A 22,019-nucleotide genomic window follows, 5' to 3' on the forward strand; every position below is an offset into this window, starting at 1 on the left:
GCAACCATCCATCGCGCTGCAACAGACGGGCACCAAGAACGACCATGCCTCTGTGTGCAATGTGTGTGTGTCTCATTTTTTCTCAGCTTTTCTGTGTGAGTGTCCGTTTCTCTGTCTTTCTCTCAATCGTCCAATATTCCGTTTGCCTTCTGGATTACTTGCTGCACCCGCATGGTGACTTTTTGTGTTTCATGTACGATGACACCCAGATCCCTCTGTACTGCAGCATTTTGTAGTATTTCTCCGTTGAAATAATATTTTGCTTTTTTATTGTTCCTGCCAAAGTGGATGACTTCCATTTTCCCACCTTATATTCCATCTGACAAATTTTTGCCCATTCGCTGAACCTGTCAATATCCCTTTGTGTCACCCTCGCAACTTGCTTTTCCACCTATTTTCGTATCATCAGCAAATTTGGCAACAATACACTCTGTGCCTTCATGCAAGTCATTGATATATATTGTAAATAGTTGAGGCCCCAGCACTGATCCCTGCGGCACCTATCGGTTACCGATTGCCATTTTGAAAATGACCCTTTAATCCCGACTCTTTGTTTTCTGTAAGTTAGCAAATCCCCAATCGATGAGCTCTTATCTTGTGCCTGTTATTCTCTGCGTGGTAAAGGTCAGAAGCAGTGGCAGGAAGCGGCAGAAGGCACGGGTGTGTGTAAGCGTGGAGAATAACAAGCAGCAGGGATATCACCTTTTATGTGGCACCTTATCGAATGCCTTTTGGAAATCCAAATATACTGCATCCATTGGTTCCCCTTTATCCACCCTGATCGCTACTTCCTCAAAGAACTCTAATAAAATTGTCAGACACGATTTCCCATTCATAAAACCATGTTGACTATTCTAGATTGTATGATGAGTCCGCGAATGTCCTGCTCCGACTTCTTGACAATGGATTTTCATTTTGCACACACTCGTATCGGTTGAAACGCAGAGATAAAAGGATAAAATGATAACTCTAAACCGTAGTCGGCAGGATTCGAACCTGCGCGGGGAAACCCCAATGGATTTCTAGTCCATCGCCTTAACCACTCGGCCACGACTACTTGCTAAAAGCACAATGCTGCTCACTTAAAATCGTAATAATCCAGCGCTCTGCGACACCGAGCCGCAGAACTGGTGTGGGTATCAACCGTCGGTGAGGGGGTCGGTTGTTCACGCTCGTTGCTCGTTTGTATTGTGGTGGGTATCCCTACCTATTACATGGTCGACCTGGCTTCAAATACACCTGGACGATGAATTTCTTCTGCCTTCAAAGATATCATTTATCTCGAACATTGGACGTGTGATAAAAAGACTGATGAACGAACTCGGACAATCCCACTTTCCACAATCTAATTTCACTGATATTTCAGCGATTTTAAATCTCACTCTCCGCGTCACCTCGATGTCAGAACCACAATAATGAGCAAGAAATGAAAGGCAGAGTCGCGTTGTGAAGAGACCCGGGCTAATTCAGCATCCCGAGTGGCTGATGGAGGCAGATTCAATGATGGCTTTCAAAACGGAACGGGACAAGTACTTGAAAGGAAAAAAGTTGCTGTGCGAGAGGGATAGCGCGGGGGAGTGGGACTAGCTGGATTGGTCTTGCATAAAGCCGGCACGGACACGATGGGCCAAAAGGCCTCCTTCCGTGCTGTCACCTTTCTCTGATTCTGTGATGCAAATGGCAAAAGAGAGTCAATGATCAGTATCAAAATGTAACGCAAACCGCACCTACCAGGAGTGGGGTTCGGAACCCACGCGGGTATAAAACCATCGGATCTTAAATCCAACGCCTTAACCACTCGGCCATCCTGGTCCTTTCATAATGTTGCTTTATGTGTAATGAGCTTGAGAGTCACTTCTTCTACGGTTTTGTTTGTCATCAAATAAATGGTTGGAATGGATTAAATGAAATTTGAAGCGTGTCCAACGCCATCTGTGGGGAGTGTCCATCAACTGTTCACGCCAGTTCCTCCTTCGTGTTGAGCTGAATATCCCCATTTGTCACGCGGTTGATCAGGGTTCAATTCTCCAATGTCGAAGTCCCGGTGTTTCTGCCTTTAAAAGCTTCACTTTCATTGATCTCCACTATTTGATGTGGAAAATACACTGAAAGTCGAACTCGGACCATCCGACTTTCCACAATTTAATTTCACTGATATTCCAGCGATTTTAAAACCTGCTCTCTGCCTCACTCTTCACCTCGATTTCAGAACACTAATAATGTGCAAGTTATGAATACGCAGAATCGAGCTGTTTGCAGACCCGGGCTAATTCAGCCGCTCCAAATAGAGAGAGAGAGACATACAGAAAGGAATTTATTTCCAATATTTGACGTGGAAAAAACATTGAAAGACTAACTCGGACCATCCCACTTTCCAAAATTTAATCTCACTGATACTCCAACGATTTTAAAACTCTCTATTAAGGTCTCTCTATCTCTCTCTCCCCATGTCTCCATCTCTCTCCCTCGTTTTCTCTCTCTGTCTCTTTCTATCTCTCTCTCTGTGAATCTTTCCACAATGGCCCGTTAAATGAACTGTCATGAAATTATTTGTTCAGGCGGAATAGTCGAAATCCAATGCTCCTCAATCAGTCGATTGTCGCAATCAGTTGCTTCAAGCTGTTGATCTGACTTCACCCGATGAAGAACATTATCATCCGTGTTTGGCTCGTGGGGTGCGGTGGCCAATTGAAAAAGCGTTGGTCTCATTATAATAGAAAAGCGCGAGCTCGAGTCCCGTCCGCACCTTTTTCCAGCTTTAACTTTTAATGAAATGACCTATTTGATGACAGTTTGTTTCACTTTCCACGGGCCACTGTTGAAAGAAGACTCACTGTTCACATTTCCATCTCTCTGTTCGTTAAGATCCAGAATAAAGTGATGTGGGGTGCGAGGAAAAGAGTGGGAAAGAGAGACACTCAGAAAGAGAGAGACACTGGGAGAGAAAGAGACTCTCTCGGTCTGTCTGAGTCTGTGTTAATCTCTCTCCCTCTATCTGTCCAATACCCGCAGATTTGAGAATCACAGGGTCAAAGAAGGAAACAGATTGGAACAAATTGAGACTGTGTCCTGTTTCAAAACCGACTCCCAGGAAAACGGCTCCGGTTGAATCATTAAATGGTCAATATTTTCTTCTTCTTTCTCTCAATAGTCCAATATTACGTTCGCCATCTGGATTACCTGCTGCACCTGCATGGTGACTTTTTGTGTTTCATGTACGATGACACTCATATCCCTCAGTACTGCAGCATTTTGTAGTATTTCTCCATTCAAATAATATTTTGCTTTTTTATTTTTCCTGCCAAAGTGGATGAATTCACATTTTCCCACCTTATATTCCATCTGCCAAATTTTTGCCCATTCGCTTAACCTGTCAATATCCCTTTGTAGAACCTTTGTGCCACCCTCGCAACTTGCTTTTCCACCTATTTTCGTATCATCATCAAATTTGGCCACAATACGCTCTGTCCCTTCATCCAAGTCATTGATACATATTGTAAATAGTTGAGGCCCCAGCACTGATCCCTGCGGCACCCGTCAGTTACCGATTGCCATTTTGAAAATGACTTTTAATCCCGACTCCTTGTTTTCTGTGAGTTAGCAAATCCCCAATCTATGAGCTCTTATCTTGTGCCTGTTATTCTCTGCGAGGTAAAGGTCAGAAGCAGTGGCAGGAAGCGGCAGAAGGCACGGGTGTGTGTAAGCGTGGAGAATAACAAGCAGAAGGGATATCACCTTTTATGTGGCACCTTATCGAATGCCTTTTGGAAATCCAAATATACTGCATCCATTGGTTCCCCTTTATCCACCCTGATCGCTACTTCCTCAAATAACTCTAATAAAATTGCCAGACACGATTTCCCATTCATAAAACCATGTTGACTATTCTCGATTGTATGATGAGTCCGCGAATGTCCTGCTCCGACTTCTTGACAATGGATTTTCATTTCACACACTCGGATCGGTTGAAACGCAGAGATTAAAAGATAAAATGATAACTTTAAACCGTAGTCGGCAGGATTCGAACCTGCGCGGGGAGACCCCAATGGATTTCTAGTCCATCGCCTTAACCACTCGGCCACGACTACTTGTTGAAAGCACAATGCTGCTCACTTAAAATCGCAATAATCCAGCGCTCTGCGTCACCGAGCCGCAGAACTGGTATCGGTATCAACCTTCGGTCAGGGGATCGGTTGTTCACGCTCGTTGCTCGTTTGGATCGTGGTGGGTATCCCTACCGATTGCATGGTAGCCCTGGCTTCAAATACACCTGGACGATGAACTTCTTCTGCCTTTCAAGATATCATTTATCTCGAACATTGGACGTGTGATAAAAAGACTGATAAACGAACTCGGACAATCCCACTTTCCACAATATAATTTCACTGATATTTCAGCGATTTTAAATCTCACTCTCCGCGTCACCTCGATGTCAGAACCACAATAATGAGCAAGAAATGAAAGGCAGAGTCGCGTTGTGAAGAGACCCGGGCGAATTCAGCATCCCGAAGTGGCTGATGGAGGCAGATTCAATGATGGCTTTCAAAACGGAACGGGATCAGTTCTTGAAAGGAACAAAAGTGCATTGCTCGGGGGATAGGGCGGGGTCGTGGGACCAGCTGGATTGGTCTTGCATGGAGCCGGCACGGACACGATGGGCCAAAAGGCCTCCTTCCGTGCTGTCAACTTTCCATGATTCTGTGATGCAAATTGCAAAAGAGAGTCAATGATCAGTATCAAAATGAAACATCTACCAGGAGTGGGGTTCGAACACACGTGGGGATAAACCCATTGGATCTTAAGTCCAACGCCTTAACCACTCGGCCATCCTGGTCTTTTCAGAATCTTGCTCTATATGTAATGTACTTGACTGTCACTTCTTCTACGCTTTGCTTTGTCATCAAATAAATGGTTGGAATGGATTCAATGAAATTTGCAGCGTGTCCAACGCCATCTGTGGGGGATGTCCATCAACTGCTCACGCTCGTTCCACGTTGGTGTCGTGCTGAATATCCCCATCTGTCACGCGGTTGATCAGGGTTCAATTCTCCAATGTCGAAGTCCCGGTGTTTCTGCCTTGAAAAGCTTCACTTTCATTTATCTCCAATATTTGATGTGGAAAATACACTGAAAGTCGAACTCGGACCATCCCACTTTCCACAATTTAATTTCACTGATATTCCAGCGCTTTTAAAACCTGCTCTCTGCCTCACTCTTCACCTCGATTTCAGAACACGAATAATGTGCAAGAAATGAAGACGCAGAATCGAGCTGTGAGCAATCCCGGGCTGATTCAGCAGCTCGCAACAGAGAGAGAGAGAGAAACAGAGAGCGAGACACAGGAAGAGAGACGGAGAGTGAGAGAGGCCCTGATCGGGGCGCAGAGGAGGTTTACGAGAAATATCCCACATACAACAATGAAATGAATGGCCAGTTAATCTGCGTTTTGGTGGTGTTAGTTGAAGAAGGAAGTTTCGCAAATTGTCATCAAATAAATGTTCAAAATAGATTCACTGAAATTTGAAGGGTGTCCAACGCCATCTGTGGTGAGTGTCCATCACCAGATTACACCAGCTCCTCGTTAGTATTGTGGTGAATATCCTCGCCTGTAACTCGAACACCCGCGGTTCAATTCCCCGACCGAAAGTGGAACTTTTGCTACCTTCAAAAGCTTCACTTTTCGTCCTGTGCCAGTTCTTCGTTGGCGTCGTGGTGAAGGACAGGGAGAGACAGAGAGACAAAGACATCGGAAAGGGCGGAGAGGAGATTCACCAGAAAGATCTCACATACAGCAATGAAAAGGATGGTCAGTTCATCTGCTTTTTGGTGGTGTTCATTATCGTCCAGGTTTGGAAATTTGCGACCAGCAACGCCCCACAAACAGCAATGACAGAGTAACAGGTGCATGAGGCAGATGGAACAAGAGTTTCAATGAGCAGTATCAAAATGGAACGGAAATAACAGTTATCAGAAATGGGTTTCGAACCCACGCGGGGATAAACCCGTTGGATTTTTAGTCTAATATTTTAACCCCACGCCTCCATGCTTGTCGATGTGTTGAGATGGTGCTGAGTATCCCCGAGTGGTTAAGGCGATGGATCAGAAATCCATTGGGATCTTTCCGCGAAGGTACGGATCCTGCCGACTGCGGATGCCATTATCAGCGGTTTAACAAGCAGCAAACTTCTCATTCTTCAGTGAATTAAAAATGCACGGCTTTGAACACTTCGAGTTTTATGCTCGTTGGAATTGATCTGCAAGATTTCACGAAATCGACGACAGAAATAGAACAAAGAATGTGCCAAATGACCGATAGTCTGTCTCTCTCTGTGTGTTTGAGTCACCCGATGTGTTTATGTCTGTTTGTGTGTGTGTGCGCGCGCCACACATTTTCTCCGTTATTCTGAGGGGGTCTCTGTCTCTTTCTTTCTCTCCCTCACTCTCTCCCGCGTTCCTCACATAATTTGACTCTGGACATGATCCAACAAAGAGATGGAAAAGTGGTCGTTCATCTTCTTTCACCAGTTGCCCGTGGAAAGATAAATAAAGTGTCATTAAGCACCAGGCCGAGCGGTTCAGGACTTAAGATCCAATTGGTTCACAACCGGGTGAACCCCACTCCAGGCAGCTCTTTAATTTAATCCCGTTACACTTTCATACTGCTCAGTTCCACTCGTTTCCCATCTGCATTATGTACCTATTACTTTGTCATTGCGGTTTGTGGGACCTTGCTGTGCGCATGGCTGGAAACCTGGGTGATAATCTTTCCTCAAACAATACCACCAAAAAACAGATTAACTGTTGGTTCTGATATCGAGGTGAAGGGTGAGGCAGAGAGCAGCTTTTAAAATCGCTGGAATATCAGTGAAATTAAATTGTGGAAAGCGGGATGGTCCGAGTTTGTCTTTCAGTGTATTTTCCGCATCCAATATTACAGGTAAATTACAAGAGAAATGAAAGTGAATCTATTAAAGACAGCAAAAATGTAACCTCCCTGTCGGGGAATTGAATCCTGGTCTTCCGCGTGGATTTTTCTCTCTGAATACACAGATTTCAATGTTGAAAACGTGACAGGAACATTCTCTCCAACACGAATTAAATATAAGACACTTGGAAATCCATGAACAGACATTGATAGCCTCATGGTAGCACTGGGTCTGGATATGGAATGGCCGGTTCAAATCACTGGAGAATGACAAGAATCCCATCGTTTTAATTCTGTTTGGGAATCAAATCACTTATTTAATTTTTTTAAATAAAGCATTAAGCAATATAAGAGCATAAGAACATAAAATAGGAGCAGGAGTAGGCCACTCGGCCCCTCGAACCTGCACCGCCATTCAATAAGATCATGGCTGATTTTCGACCTCAACTCCACTTCCCACCCGATCCCCATATCCCTTGATTCCCCGAGAGTCGAAAAAATTATCGATCTCAGTCTTGAATATATTGAATGGCTCAGCATCCACAGCCCTCTGGGGTTGAGAATTCCTAAGATTCACAACCCTCTGCGTGAAGAAATTCCTCCTCATCTCAGTCTTGAATGGCCGACCCCTTACCCTGAGACTATGACCCCTAGTTCTCGACTCTCCAGCCAGAGAAATCAGCCACTCGGCATGTACCCTGTCAAGTACCCTCAGAATCTTATATGTTCCAATGAAATCACCTCACATTCTTCTGAACTCCAGAAAGTATAGTCCCATTCTACTCAACCTCTCTTCATAGGACAAACCTCTCACCCCAGGAATTAATCTAGTGAACCTTCGTCACACCGCCTCTGAGGCAAGTATATCCTTCCTTAGATAAGGAGAACAAAACTCTGCGCAATATTCCAGGTGAGGTCTCACCAATGCCCTATACAACTGTAGTAAGACTTCCTTACTCTTGTACTCCAACCCCCTTGCAATAAACGCCAACATGCCATTTGCCTTCCTCATTGCTTGCTGCACCTGCATAATCACTTTTTGTGTTTCTTGTGCGAGGACACCCAATTCTCCCTGAACACCAAATTTTACTAATTTCTCACCATATAAAAATATTCTGCTTTTCTATTCTTCATACCGAATTGTAAAACCTCACAATTCCCCACATTATACTCCACCTGGCACCTTCTTACCCATTCACTTAGCCTGTCTATATCCCTTTGCAGACTCTTTGTGTCCTCCTCACAGCTTACTTTCACAACTAGCTTTGTATCATAGGCAAACTTGGATACATTACACTCGGTCCGTTCAACTAAGTCATTGATATAGATTGTAAACAGCTGAGGCCCAAGCACCGATCCTTGCGGCACCCCAATATTTACAGCCTGCCAACCTGAAAATGACCCATTTATCCGTACTCTATTTTCTGTCCGTTAACCAATCCTCTATCCGTGCTGATGGATTATCCCAACTCCATGAACGCTTACATTGTGCAACAACCTTTGATGTGGCATCTTATCGAATGTCTTTTGAAAATCCAAATATAGGACATCCATTGGTTCCCCGTTATCGATCCTGCGAGTTGCATCCTCAAAAAACTCTGATAAATTTGTCAAACACGATTCCCCTTTCATAAAACCATGTTGACTTTGCCGAATCATATTATGATGTTCTAAGTGCCCTGTTACCACTTCCTTAATAATGGATTCCAACATTTTCCCAACGGCAGAGGTCAGGCTAATTGCTGTGCAGTTCCTTGTTTTCTCTCCCCCTCCCTTCTTGAATTGCGGGATAATATATGCTATCTTCCAATCCACGGGGATCATTCCAGAATCTAGAGAATTTGGGAAGATCATAACCGATGCATCTACTATCTCTGCAGCCACCTCTTTTAGAACCCACGGATGTTGGCCATCGGGTTCAGGGGATTTGTCGGCTTTTAGTCCCATTAGTTTGTCCAGTACTTTTTCTCCAGTGATATTAATTGTGTTAAGTTCCTTCCTCTCATTTACCCCCAGGTTCCCCATTATTCTTGTTGTGCTTTTTGTGTCTTCCACTCTGAAAACAGAGAAAAAAATATTTGTTTAACGTCTCTGCCACTTTCTGATTACCTATTTTAATTTCTCCTGTCTCAGCCTGGAAGGGACCAACGTTTACTTTTGCTACTCTCTTCCTTTTTCCATCGAAACATGGAAACAAAGAAAATAGGAGGAGAAGTAGACCATTCGGCCCTTCGAGCCTGCTCTCCCATTCAATATGATTATGGCTGATTCTTTATCTCAATACCATATTCCCGCTCTCTCCCCATACCCCTTCATGCCTTCTGTGTCTAGAAATCTATCAATGTCCTTCTTAAATATATTCAGTGACATGGCCTCCACAGCCTTCTGGGTGGAGAATTCCATTGCTTCACCACCCTGTGAGTGAAGAAATTTCTCCTCATCTCAGTCCGAAATGTCCTGCTCCGTTTCCTAGCCTGTGACCCCTCGTTCTGGACCCCCCCCCCCCAGTCAGGGTAAACATCCTCCTTGCATCCAGCCTGTCTCGCCCTGTCAGAGTTTTATACGTTTCAATGAGATCCCCTCTTATTCTTCTAAACTCTCGTGAATACAGGGTTAGTCGACGCAATATCTCCTCATACGACAACGCTGCTGTACCAAGATTCAATCTGGTGAAAATTCGCTGCACTCCCTCCATGCCAAGTGTATTCTTTCTTAGGTAAGGAGGCCAAAACTGCACACAAACAGGTGTGGTCTCACCAAGGCCCTGAAAACTGCAGTGAGACATCTTATCTCCTGTCCTCAAATCCACTTGCAATGAAGGCCAACATACCATTCGCCTTCCTAACTGCTTGCTGCACCTGCATGCTTGCTTTCAGTGATTGGTGTACAAGGACACCCAGGTCCTTTTTTATATCAACGTTTCCCAATCTATCACTAATTAAATAATACTCTGCCTTTCTGTTTTTCCATCCGAAGTGGATAACTTCACATTTATCCACGTTATACTGCATCTGCCATGTATTTGCCCACTCCATCAACTTGTCTAAATCGCCTTGAAGCCTCTTTGCATCATCCTCACAACTCACCACCCCACCTAGTTTGGTATCATCATCAAACTTGGAAATATTACATTTGGTTGCCTCATCCAAATATGGAGGGCAAAGAACGGATCCCCGCGGTACCCCACTCGTTACCACCTGCAACCCCGAAAAAGACCCATTTATTCCTACTCTCTGTTTCCTATCTGTTAACCAATTTTCAATCCATGCCAGTATGTCACCCCCAATCAATTGTGCTTTAAGTTTGCACACGAACCTCTTATGTGGGAGTTTCTCAAAGGCCTTCTGAAAATCATAATACACCACATCCATTGGTTTCCCCCTTATCTATCCGACCAGTTACACCCTCAAAAACCTCCAGTAGGTTTGTCAAACAAGATTTCCCTTTCATAAATCCATGTTGACTTTGTCTAATCCCATTGATACTTTCGAAGTGTCCTGTTATCATATCCATTATAATAGACTCGAGCATTTTCCCTACTACTGATGTTAGGCTAACCGGTCTGTCGTTCCCTGTTTTCTCTCTCCCCCCCGCCCCCAATTTTCTAAATAGTGTGATAAGCTTTGCCACCCTCCAATCTGCAGGGATTTCTCCAAAATCTATGCAATTTTTGAAGATGACAGCCAATGCATACACTATTTCCATAGATAACTATTTTAATACTCTGGGATGCAGATTATCAGGCCGTGGGGATTTATCGGCTTTCAGTCCCAATAATTTCTCCAGCACTATTTTTTTCCAAACACTAATTTCCTTTCACACCTCCTTCTCACTCGACCCTTGGTTCCCGAGCATAACTGGGAAGATGTTTGTGTCCTCTTCCGTGAAGACAGAACCAAAGTATTTGTTTAATTGCTCTGCCATTTCCTTGTTCCCCATTATAAATTCTCCCGTTTCTGACTGTAAGGCACCTGCATTTGTCTTCACTAATCTTTTTCTTTTTACATACTTGTAGAAGCTTTAACAGTCTGCTTTTTTGTTCCTTGCAAGTTTGCTCTCATGCTCTATTTTCCCCTTTTAATCTTTTTTGATGAATTATAAACTGATCCCAATCCTCAGTCTTGCTCCATTTTCTGGCAACTTTATATGACTCCACTTTGGATCTAAAATTATGCTTAATTTATTTTGTTCGCCATGGTTGGGCCGCTTTTCCTTTTGTGTTTTTGCGCCAGAAAGGAATGTATAATTGATGCAGTTCATGCATTCACTCCTTGAATGTTAACCATTGCCTATCCACCATCATGGTAATCACCAATCTATCACAGCCAACTCACTCCTCATTCTTCGTAGTTTCCTTTGTTTAGATTTGGGACCCTAGTTTCGATTGGACTATTTCACTTTCCATCTTAATGAAGAATTCTATCATGTTATGGCCATTCTTTCCAAAAGGACCACGCAAACAAGATAATTAATTAACCCCTTCTCATTGCATAATATCCAATTAAGGATAGCCTGTTCCCGAGTTGTCTCCTCAACGTACTGGTCCAAAAAACCATCTCAGACTCACTCCAGGAATTCATCCTCCACAGTATTATTACTAATTTGGTTTGGCCAAGTCAAGATGTAGATTAAAGTCACCAATGATAACTACAGTACCCTTGTTACATGCATCTCTAATTTCCTGTTTGATGCCGTTCCCTGCATTACCACCACTGGTATTGATTCATGTTATCATGAAGAATCTTTCTTGTTTTCATTTTATTCCGTTTACCTTATTTTATGGAGACTGTACAGTTGGCGGATGAAAATAAAATCAGCAATCATTTTGAGAGAATTGTTGTAACCTGGAGTTCAGGTTACATGAGCTGATGCCTGATTGCTGGACGCTTAACTTTAATATTTTGATTGGTAAAAAATGGTCCTTGCCTGGGCACAGTTTACACTCCAGGGATTTGAGCAGAAAATCAAGGCTGATACTCCAGTGCAGTACTGAGGGAGCGCTGCACTGTTGGAGATGCCGTCTTTAGGATGAGGCGTTAAACTGAGGACCTCACAGGTGGATGTAAAAGATCCCATGGTACTATTCGAAGAAGAGCAGTGGAGTTCTCCCCGATGTCCTGCCAATATTTATCACTCAACCAATACCTAAAACAGATTATCTCATCATTTTCTTCATTGCTGTTTATGGGAGCTTGCTGTGCTCAAATTGGCTGCCTGCATTACAACAGTGAGTACAGTTAAAAGTATTTCATCGATTGTAAAGCGCTTTGAGACAACGTGACAATGTGAAAGGCGCTATAGACACGCAAGACTTTCTATCTTTCTCATTCTGCATGGGGTCATTTGACAGAGATAATCTGATACACCACTCTACCCATGATTCCTCTCTTGCTTTGTGCTTTTTGCATACATAAATATTGATTTTTTAAATTTATAGAAAAGTGTATATATCCCACGTCTATTTTTTCTGATTGGATGAATTTTGACGAAGAAGATTCTCCACGCCCGAAACGATAACATTTGTTCTTTCAGATTTAGAGCATTTTGCTTTTTGTTACAGTGCTGTGGGACTCTGTCCAGTTTGCTAACACAGCAGAAGGGGTAAGAGTACAGGCTGATTTAATACAGAATACAGCAGGTCACTGGGAAAGTTACACACTGTACAGAGCAGCTGGTAAAACTCCTGCTGTAAATAAAGGGCAGGGTCAGTTACACAAGACTGAGTGACTTTATTGTGCAGCCTCCAGGCATCATCTTTACAACTGTCAAAATTAAACCCAAAATCTGTTCCCCCAGAACAGACATTAACTGGCTCGCCTGCTTCATCTGCTGCTGTTCTGCTTCTGCACTCACCCACTCCAAGCTGATTACAATGAGTTGTTTTATGATTATTTCGTGCTCTCTGTTTGTTGATCACATTCCTGTCTCTACCTTGCTGTTTTTTTTTCATCTGTCTGTCTTTCACTGGTTCTGTCTCTCTGTCAATATATTTATCTTTCTCAGTCGTCTTTCTGGCATTTTTCTGTCTTGTTACTTCACCCTCTTTTAATTTCTGTCTCTGTTTCACTGTTCCATTTCTATATTTTTTCTCTGTCACCCTTTGCTTCTCTCGTTATATCTCTCGGTTTCTGTCTTCCATCTTTATCTCTTCTTTCAATTTGCCTCGCTGTCCCTCTCGCTCGTTCTCTCCCCACTCTCTCTGTCTATCTCTGTCTTTTTTGCCTTCTCACCCCCTTTTCAACTCTTTCTCTCTCTTTCGCTCTGCCTTTCACTCTCTCTGTTCTGTCTCTCCTTTTCTTTATTTCTCTCTTCACTTTCTCCATCTCTTTCTTTTTTATGAATTCACAATCAACTTTAATTTCGTTGTAGGCAGACCAAGTAAATGCATCATTAATTCTTGCATATTAGTCCAACATTATCTTTTATACAAATGAAGACAAAATAACAGTACAATTGGATGTTTGGATATCAACATAAAAGCACCCATTTCTTCTGTTCAGATACATGTATAGGAATTCATTTACACATATGTCTACATAGCTGTCTCCGCTGTTCAGAAGTAATTCATTGTGTAAAGTGTTTTGAGATGTGTTAATTTAAAGGGCACTGTACAAATTCCGTTTTAATGAATTACATTGTCCATTTGTAGACCAGAAAATATCCGCCTCTTGCTTTTGTTGTCTCACTTTGTCTCTTTTGCTGTCTGTCTCTCTCCTGCACTGATTCTTTCTGTTTCTCCAGTTCTCCTTGCTTCACTTCTTTTGTCTCTATCGCCCTGTTTCAATCTCTCTTTGTAATTTTCCCTGTGTGCCTCTCACTTTCTGTCCACTTTCCTTCTGCACCTCTGAGTTTCTTTCACCATTTGTCGACCTGTTTCTCTCAACTTTCTCTCGCTGGTAAACTCCCTCTCTTTCCCTTAATCTGTGTTAATCATTTCCTGTCTCTGTTTTCTGATGGAAAGATGCTCCTTTCCTGTTTGTGCTTTTTCTCCCTGGATTTCTTTCTGATTATATTTTTCTCCTTCCATGTTTTTTCCATCTCTCTTGTCTTTTCTATTTATCTTCCTGTTCCCTCTCTGTTTCTGCCCTTTATTCTTTCTCCCTCTCTCCCTCTTTTCTGTTTATTTCTTTTTCTTTCTGATTGTCTCGAGCTGTTTCTCCATCTAAATCTCTTACTGTGTTTCTTTCCGTCTTTCTCTAACTTGTTAACTGTCCTTTTCTCTCTGCCCCTTTCTGCACTTCAATCACTTTCAATTTATTTTTCTCTACGTCTTCCTTTCTTTCACTTTCTTCACGATTTCATTCTCAATTATCTGCTTTTCTCTCTGTTTATGGCTCTAACGGTCTATCATTTCCCCTTTCTATCTGCCTCTATCTGTAAGGTTATCTCTATGTGTAACCCTGTCTCTTCCTCTCCATGCATCTATCTATCTATCTATCTGTCTATCTATCTATCTATCTATCTATCTATCTATCTATCTATCTATCTATCCATCCATCTGTTTGTTGGTTTGTCTGTCTGTCTATCTCTGTCATTTTATCTCTCCATTTATATGGAGTGCAGCTATTCCGATCAGGCCCACAGCACCTACTTTCATTGACAGGTTTGCCCATTTTGCAGGGCGGCCATTTAGTTGAAGTCCAGCTGAGCTCTTTAGTGCCGCCTGTTTGAGCAACAATTCATGTGTTGTCTGCAGAGCGAATCACGCCTCAATAGGTCAGATTATCAATATGATGTAATATAAGAATCAGATTTGAGATTATGTCAGCTAATATAAAATCTACTTTCCATCCGGTGGGAAGTGCAGCGGGTGGAGTATTAAATGGCTAAAAATAGTTCTAGTGCTTGAAACCCTTCAGCTCTTTCTATGATTTCACTAATTTAACAATTAGATTGAGTGGGTATTTCACCGCGTTCTTCAGCTCTTCTCTGAATTTAGCCTGGGTCAGGACATAAATACACGTGTTTGTGCAGGAACTGAGGAGCTGCAGCATTCCTGATGTGGCTTCTGTGATATAACGAGGGTCAGTGAATGAATTAAAATACCGAATGTCTGTAATTCGCCGATAAATGTTATTTATAACCTGGGTCACCCATAATAGGATAAAACTGCCCGATATACTGAAGAGTAAAATTATGGATTTCTTTCGGTTCTCCATCTCTGGATCCTTGTGATTCTCTCCATTGCTGCGGCCCCGGAGTCCCCTGCGGACTCGACTGGCTGCTAAAATACGTCTGACCGTCAGAACATTGAGCAGCAAAATCAGAAAGAACGGGACACAAGGGGTTAAAATGAGGTGAACGAACTCAAATGCGGTCCACACTGGGGAAGTGCGGAAGTTCAGTTTAAAGACACAATCCCGGGGAACATTATCAATTATAAGGTAAGTTTCATATATAAAGTACCAGGGAACACTCTCTGAACAGCCCAACACACTCACTGTTCCTATAACTACAGCCGCCATTTTCTCGGTGCAATATTTTGTTTTAAGATTCTCACAAGAAATGGCCACAAATCGATCAAAGGTGAAAGCGACTGTGAGCCAGACAGAAACCACCGTGGCTGCAGAACCCAAGAACATAATGGGACGACACACGGGAGTAATGAACAAGAATGAATTGGGGAAATAACTTAGACCAACCCGTGTCAATATCGGATCAGTGATAACGACCAGGAGATCGGCCGCTGCCATTCCCAGCAGGTAGCGACTGATACACTTGGAGAGCCCGCACTTTCCTCGGGACAGGATCACAATCGCCAACAAGTTAACTGTAAGAGAGAGAAAAGGAAGCAGAGAAATTACTGATCAGACCTGGAGCCAAAGCAGCAATTTGACAGGATCTGGGGTTAAATTTCCAGCTTTGTTGCTGCATCGAACGGTGGAAACTGATTCATTCACCTGGACAGCGCTTTCAGGCAGAGAGATGTTTATAAACTCAATGATCAATAATGAATTGTGAAATCGATAAAGAAAGTGAATAAATGAGCACCGGATCCACTGGAAGGGCCGAGTGAGAGCGCAGTGCCGGTGGGGAAGGGAGAAGGAGTTTTACCGAGCGGGAATCCAACGGGTTAAAGCCGAATTTGGGCTCCAGACTGACGGGAAAGAGAGCGAAGGCCGGAAAGGTGAGGGGACAGGGGGAGGTGCAGCTGGTTTGTTGCCCTGGGTTAAGAGAACCGACAGAGGCTGACACAAAACGGGGAAAGGCCGAAAGCGGTGGCCGTGAGTTTGAGGCTTCGGATCGGATTGGAAGAGGCAGCTGGAGACAGAGGCAATGAGTGAGATTGGGAGGGAGACAAGGAAAAGGACATGTCGGAGCAGGAGGGGAGTTAGGAGCAGGTTGTTTGGGAAAGCGGATAAACTGAAGCAATGGATGAGGAGACAGAGGATTCAATGTGGTGGTTGGAGAGGCTGGGATTCACAGGGAGGGACTGCAGCAGAGTGTGAGAGGAAATCTAATCTATCGGTCCCACTAACACAATCCAACTAATACACTGAACGGTTCACTTCAGTGGTTATTGGTGTCAGGGAACAGCTCGTTGGATGTAAAATGTGTTCATTAAATTTACTTTGCACATTCAATTAAAACTAAATTAAAATATATGAATTAAATCAACCACGTTCTTCAGTGAATTCTGCTGATTCTGAGTTTTTGAATACAGTATCCTAATAATTCATTAGGATCAAGAAATCACGAATTCTATTCTTTAAATACATTTGAATTATGTTTATTTATTCAGTCAGTGAATAAGGAAAAGTAACAATCACCAAAATAGACTGAGGTCCTGATAGCGATAAACACACTCAGCGAGAGTGCAATAAAACTCTCACAATCTGACAACTTCCTATTGACATCTTCAAGTCACATTACCTCTTCATAATTGCACTGGAAGCTTCAACAGTTCATTCCGATGAATGATTCACCGCATGACCGCTTTATCTCTGTCTCTCTCCCATTCTCTCTCTCTCTTTCTCTCTCTCTTCTCATGTTCTTTTTCCCCCTCCCTCTCGTTTTCCGTCTCCGTCTCTATCGCTTCTCTATCTATTATTCTGCCATCTCTACTCTTTCTCAATGCCCCTTTTCACATCCGATTCAATCCTAACATCCTGCAGCGCATTCTGTTCACCAGCGCCGTGTTCCACGGATCCGATTCTCAGTTTCAGTTTGTTAAATTGTGAATCCTCTGTGGAATAGTTTAATGTTACTACAGAAGATCCAAGTCTCCACCTGTTCACCTGCACTGTTAACTTCATCTGCAAATCATGGAAGAAACAGAATCAAATGTCTCTTCCAGACAGACCTCACAATAATTGAAATTCCTTCTCCTGTAATTATAAAATGCACCATTAGATGGAGCTGTTGTTCAATTCACAAAACGCCAACATCACAGCTGCTGCAAAGAATCGACAGATAAATAGAAGGGCTCAGGTTTCCAATGGATACAGTGCAAACTGATTTATCATACCCTCAAAACATTGCATTTTACAATGAACTCATCCACCGTGATACAGAGAAGGAGATGTGAAAGAGTCAGCAGCAAACTCAGTTCAGCAGCCAGAACTTTGGAGCTGCGCCAGATACACACAATGAAATAATATTTCATAAGAGTGAGAACCAATAAATACATTGAAATCCCAGTTAAGCTGAACCATGTTACTGGGGAGGGAGGACATTGCGCTGCCTCCTTGTAACACTGAGACCGTGAGCTGTCTCGTTATCAATCACTCAAAACACATTTTTGAAAAAATACTGCAGGACACGTTCTTTCCACAACATGAAACTGTTCCGAGCTCCTGATGGTCTGATACCAGCTCTTAGCCCAGACACCTGATTCCAATACATTTCGTACAGAGAATAATTCAGTGACAATGCCAGGGTTGGACATAAAAAGTTCATTACAGATATAATGGACTTGCTCCAAGACCGAAAGTTTACAATTGAAGAGATGCCATTATTGAACAGTACACTTCGTGCAGACAATTATCCAGTAACAAGGGCAGGGTTGGATATACAAGGATCATTACTGATCAGTCCTGTAACTGAAAGAGCAGAGACTCCATCAGTCAACTGGTAGAACAGAACAGGCGACTGTGTGAGACATTCAGGGAGCAAAAATATTTTGCCAAGTCCAGCAGCACAGTTATCACCGATTTACACCATTAACAGCTGAGATAACAGCTTACCCGGCACTCCAATTACTGCAAGGGCAGGATAGTAAATATCTTCTATCTGATAAATTACTGGATATTCCATTTCTGTGAGAAGCAGTCACTTCCGTTGTTCTGGAAACCATAACTCCGGCAGGTGCTCTGAGCTGATACATTCCAATGAACCCTGATTTATACAGGGGACAAGACTCCACTGACACGGTTATACTCCTGATCATTGCTATTAGTTACAGTCACTTAAACAAACACATTACATCAGCAGCTTTGACTCCGATATAAATAATGTGGTGGATATAATACAAACATCTCAAAGTCCAGGACATTATCCTAATGAGACCTCTCTCAGGAATGAAGTTAAAATCTGTACTCATACAGGACTGATCCAACAATAATGAGCGGCTTCATTTACAGTTTTCATATAATTGTATTGGACATATTAACTCTTAGCGATTCATTTATGATTTATACCGATTTATCCGCAGTGCACATTAAATCCAGTGTCTCAACCAGACCCGTTTCACTCTGGTCCTGCAGTTTACTAGTTATAATATGAATTCTGAGTCTCTAACACGAGGAGATTTAAAGGGCAGGTTGAGGATTGCAGCCTAGAAATGACTGTGGGTGATATTAAGGGACGGAGACTGAAAGTGTCCCATTGAGATTCCTCACTTATCGTAACTTTGACGTCGTATTCGACCCCGTGCTGAGCTTCTGACCCCATATCCTCTTAATCACAAAGACCGCCGACTTCCGGGTCCGGAATTACTCCCGTTCCACTCGCCCTGCCAATCTGCTACTAAAACCCTCACCATGCCTTTCTACCCTCTCTGGCCTTTGTTCACCTCTCCGGCATCTCCAAAAACTTCAACTCATCCAAAACTCTGCTGTCTGTAACCTTTCCCTCACTAACTCCTTCACCAATCATCCAAGCCCTTACTGAGCTGCATTGGCTTCCAGTCTCCTAAGTTTTTATTTTTTACTTTCTTAGAAACTTAAATACATAAGAGCCTCACCCATCCCTATCTCTGCAACCGCCCCCAGCTTTACAGCCCTCTCTCTTCTCCTCCACCCCTGGCTGCTTGTGTCTCCACAGTCTCTTTGGCCGACTTTTGGCAGCTTATTCTTCAGCCACATCCACGCCCCAGAATGTGTTCCCAAACTCTCCCCATCTCCATTAATCCCTTTCAGGTGTCAGCTGTGATTCAGTGGGTAGCACTCTTGCCTCTGAGTTGGAAGCTGTGAAGATTGTGGGTTCATAGACCCATTCCAGACACTTGAACACAAAATGTTCACTTCAGTGCTGTACTGAGGTAATGCTGCACTGTCAGAGGTGCCGTCCTTCAGATGAGATGTTAAACCGAGGACTTGTCCGTCCCCTCAAGTCGATGTACAAAATCCCATGGCACTATTGGAAGAAAAGCAGGGAAGTTCTCCCCGGTGATCTGGCCAATATTTATGCCTCAACCAACATCACTAAAACCAGATGATCTGCTAAATTTCACATTGCTGTTTGTGGGATCTTGCTGTTTGCAGTTTGGCGGCTGTGTTTCTTCCATTACAACAGTATTTCTTCGGCTGCAAAGCACTTTGGAAATAGTGAAATCGTGAAATGCGCTAAAAAATGCAACTTTCTTTCTTTCTTTCTACCCATCACTTGCTCCAAGCTTTTGTCCCTCTACGAATATCTCCTTCTTTGCTGGGGTCCATTTTTGTCTGATTATATCTCTGTGAAGCACCTTTAATTTTCATCCATGTTAAAGGCGCTTTATCAATCCAGGTCGTTATTGTTATACTTTACCATCCTCCTCTGTCTTCATCCCACCATTGGTGGCCATTCCTTCACACAACTAAAACCAACCTTATCCCCTCCGTCTCTCGTTTTACACCCCCCTTAAACCCTCCTTGCCGAAGGATTTCATCAAACCTCCTGATTCCGTTTGTGCCTGTTTTACTTCCCGCCCCTGTGAATCCCCTTGGGAATGTTTATTACATTAAAGGCGGTCTGTGAATGCAAGTTGTTGTTGATTTTCATTGGAATGTGATCATTAGTTGTCCACTGTATGAGCAAAAGTAATTTCTGGGCTAATATTCTTGTATCAGAAAGAGATTTATATAATAGGCGGATTTGATGAGATACATTAACATCGGCAACTACTCGGAGAAATCTTTTTGTTAGAACAACATATGTTGGTTTGTCCACAGACAGCACATTGAAATAGGTTTGTCCCACTGTGAGTCAACCTTCAGGGAGTCTGCTATCGAAGATGAAACCAGCTACAGTGACGAAGATGAAGATTTATTAGTTATTTGTCTTTTTTCTCTTTGGTTATAACTCATTTTACTGCACCCTGGCTGATGACTCGGACGAAGCTTTAATAGTTAGTCTGTTCGGTTAGGGGCTGTTTCACTTTTTGCCATCAAATCTACGATATCACTGCTCCCTGGGGCTGATTGAGAAAGACCCCGTATGTTCTGACATTGTGTTGTCTTGGTGTGAAATTAGATTGTTGTTTTTGGTAGGGGAGGGAGAGAGAAATCCACTGGATACTTGTAGACCAGTGGTTCTAACCTTATTTGTGGAGACACTCTTCGAATCCATCATTAAATCTAAAACTGTGGAGCAGGTAGCAGTGCTCGGGTTAATCAAGGAATGTCCATGTGCCAAACCCCACCAAGTCCCACTGTTTGTAAAGATGATTTTGACTTAGACAATCTCTAATTTTGCTGAGAAACAAAACCAGGGTTTGGCAAAATATGAGGAAGACTATAACAACATTAAAGAACGATGCAGGCAGCTTGTCTGGATTGAGCAGACATGAAGCAGCTGTATTTTAATGTAAAGTGAACGATATTGGAAGCAAATCAATGAATTTGTGTATACAGTTAATGAAAAGACCCCGAATGATGTTGAATAAAATTGAGAATTAAGTACTCAAATGTGTAATTCCATGGAATTGTGACGGCAGCTTCATAAATTATAAACAAATGCAAACAGCATTATGAATTTTATAAGTAGGGTCACACAGTACAAATATAAAGAAGCAATGACAAATTTGTACAAAACATGGGTTGGCCCACATTTCCAGAGTATTGTGTGCAGCTTTGTGCATCCCATTATAGAAACTACATTAAAAACATAGAGAGCACAGTGTAGATTCACTCCAATGAAGCCTAGGAAGGGAAACTGTATTCGGGTTAGATATTGGAACTATTTCCACAGAAATTGGGAAGACTTGGGGAGAAACAGCGTAAAGGGCAAGGAGGATGAAGAATTCCTAAAATGTGCAAAGGGAACTGTCTTAATCTGTATGTTTCTAGCCCAAAGATGAAGGAAGCAGTGCTGGATCCGGTTCTATGGAATGAAGTCGGGCAAGTGGATTGTGTTTCATTGGGACAACATCTGGGTAGTAGTGATCATAATATAGTTAGTTTTAAACTAGTTACAGCAAGGGACAAATGAAAATCAGCAGTGAAAATACCCAACCGGAAGAGAGACAAGGTCAGTGTTTTGAGAAGCGATCTAGCACAGCTGCAAATTGTTGTTGTAACAAGCTGTTGTGGGGGCGGGGTCGACACTATTAGACCCCACTTGTGGTGCTTGCCATATCTCTAACTTTAATCACTCATGAGCACAGGAACAGGAGGAGGCCATTCAGACCCTCCAGCTTGTTCCGCCATTCTATTAGATGGTGGCTGATCTGGACCTCAACTCCATTTACTCGCCTTTGTTCCGTATCCTTTGATCCCCTCACCCAACAAAAATCTTATCAATCTCAGTCTTTAAAGCTTCAATTGAGCCCCAGCATCCACAGCCTTTTGGGGGAGACGGTTCCAGATTTCTGCTACACTGTGTGTGAAGAAATGCTTTCTGACATCTCCCTTGAACAGCCTGGTTACAATTTTAAAATTGGCCCCCTTGCTCT

At 42.8% G+C, this 22,019-nt stretch overlaps 1 protein-coding gene, 4 non-coding genes and 1 pseudogene across 5 annotated transcripts; 1 reads left to right on the forward strand and 5 right to left on the reverse strand.

Annotated features, from left to right (window-relative positions):
* Window positions 1-22,019, forward strand: part of LOC137315687 (zinc finger protein 850-like) — a 200,386-nt pseudogene that overhangs the window by 127,960 nt on the left and 50,407 nt on the right.
* On the reverse strand, window positions 976-1,057 carry trnas-aga (transfer RNA serine (anticodon AGA)). Its single transcript has one exon. It is a non-coding gene; the product is annotated as a tRNA-Ser (tRNA).
* trnal-uaa (transfer RNA leucine (anticodon UAA)) lies at window positions 1,729-1,812 on the reverse strand. The gene has a single exon. It is a non-coding gene; the product is annotated as a tRNA-Leu (tRNA).
* trnas-aga (transfer RNA serine (anticodon AGA)) lies at window positions 4,007-4,088 on the reverse strand. Its single transcript has one exon. It is a non-coding gene; the product is annotated as a tRNA-Ser (tRNA).
* Window positions 4,752-4,834, reverse strand: trnal-uaa (transfer RNA leucine (anticodon UAA)). The gene has a single exon. It is a non-coding gene; the product is annotated as a tRNA-Leu (tRNA).
* LOC137315714 (probable G-protein coupled receptor 139) lies at window positions 14,791-18,181 on the reverse strand. The gene is made up of 3 exons (XM_067980223.1): window positions 18,105-18,181; window positions 17,997-18,016; window positions 14,791-15,728 (listed from the first exon to the last, which is right to left on the reverse strand). Exons 1-3 carry the CDS (start codon window positions 18,179-18,181, stop codon window positions 14,791-14,793), a joined length of 1,035 nt encoding a protein of 344 aa, XP_067836324.1.

Source organism: Heptranchias perlo, unplaced genomic scaffold (genome assembly GCF_035084215.1).
Source record: "Heptranchias perlo isolate sHepPer1 unplaced genomic scaffold, sHepPer1.hap1 HAP1_SCAFFOLD_56, whole genome shotgun sequence".
Taxonomy (NCBI): Eukaryota; Metazoa; Chordata; class Chondrichthyes; order Hexanchiformes; family Hexanchidae; genus Heptranchias; species Heptranchias perlo.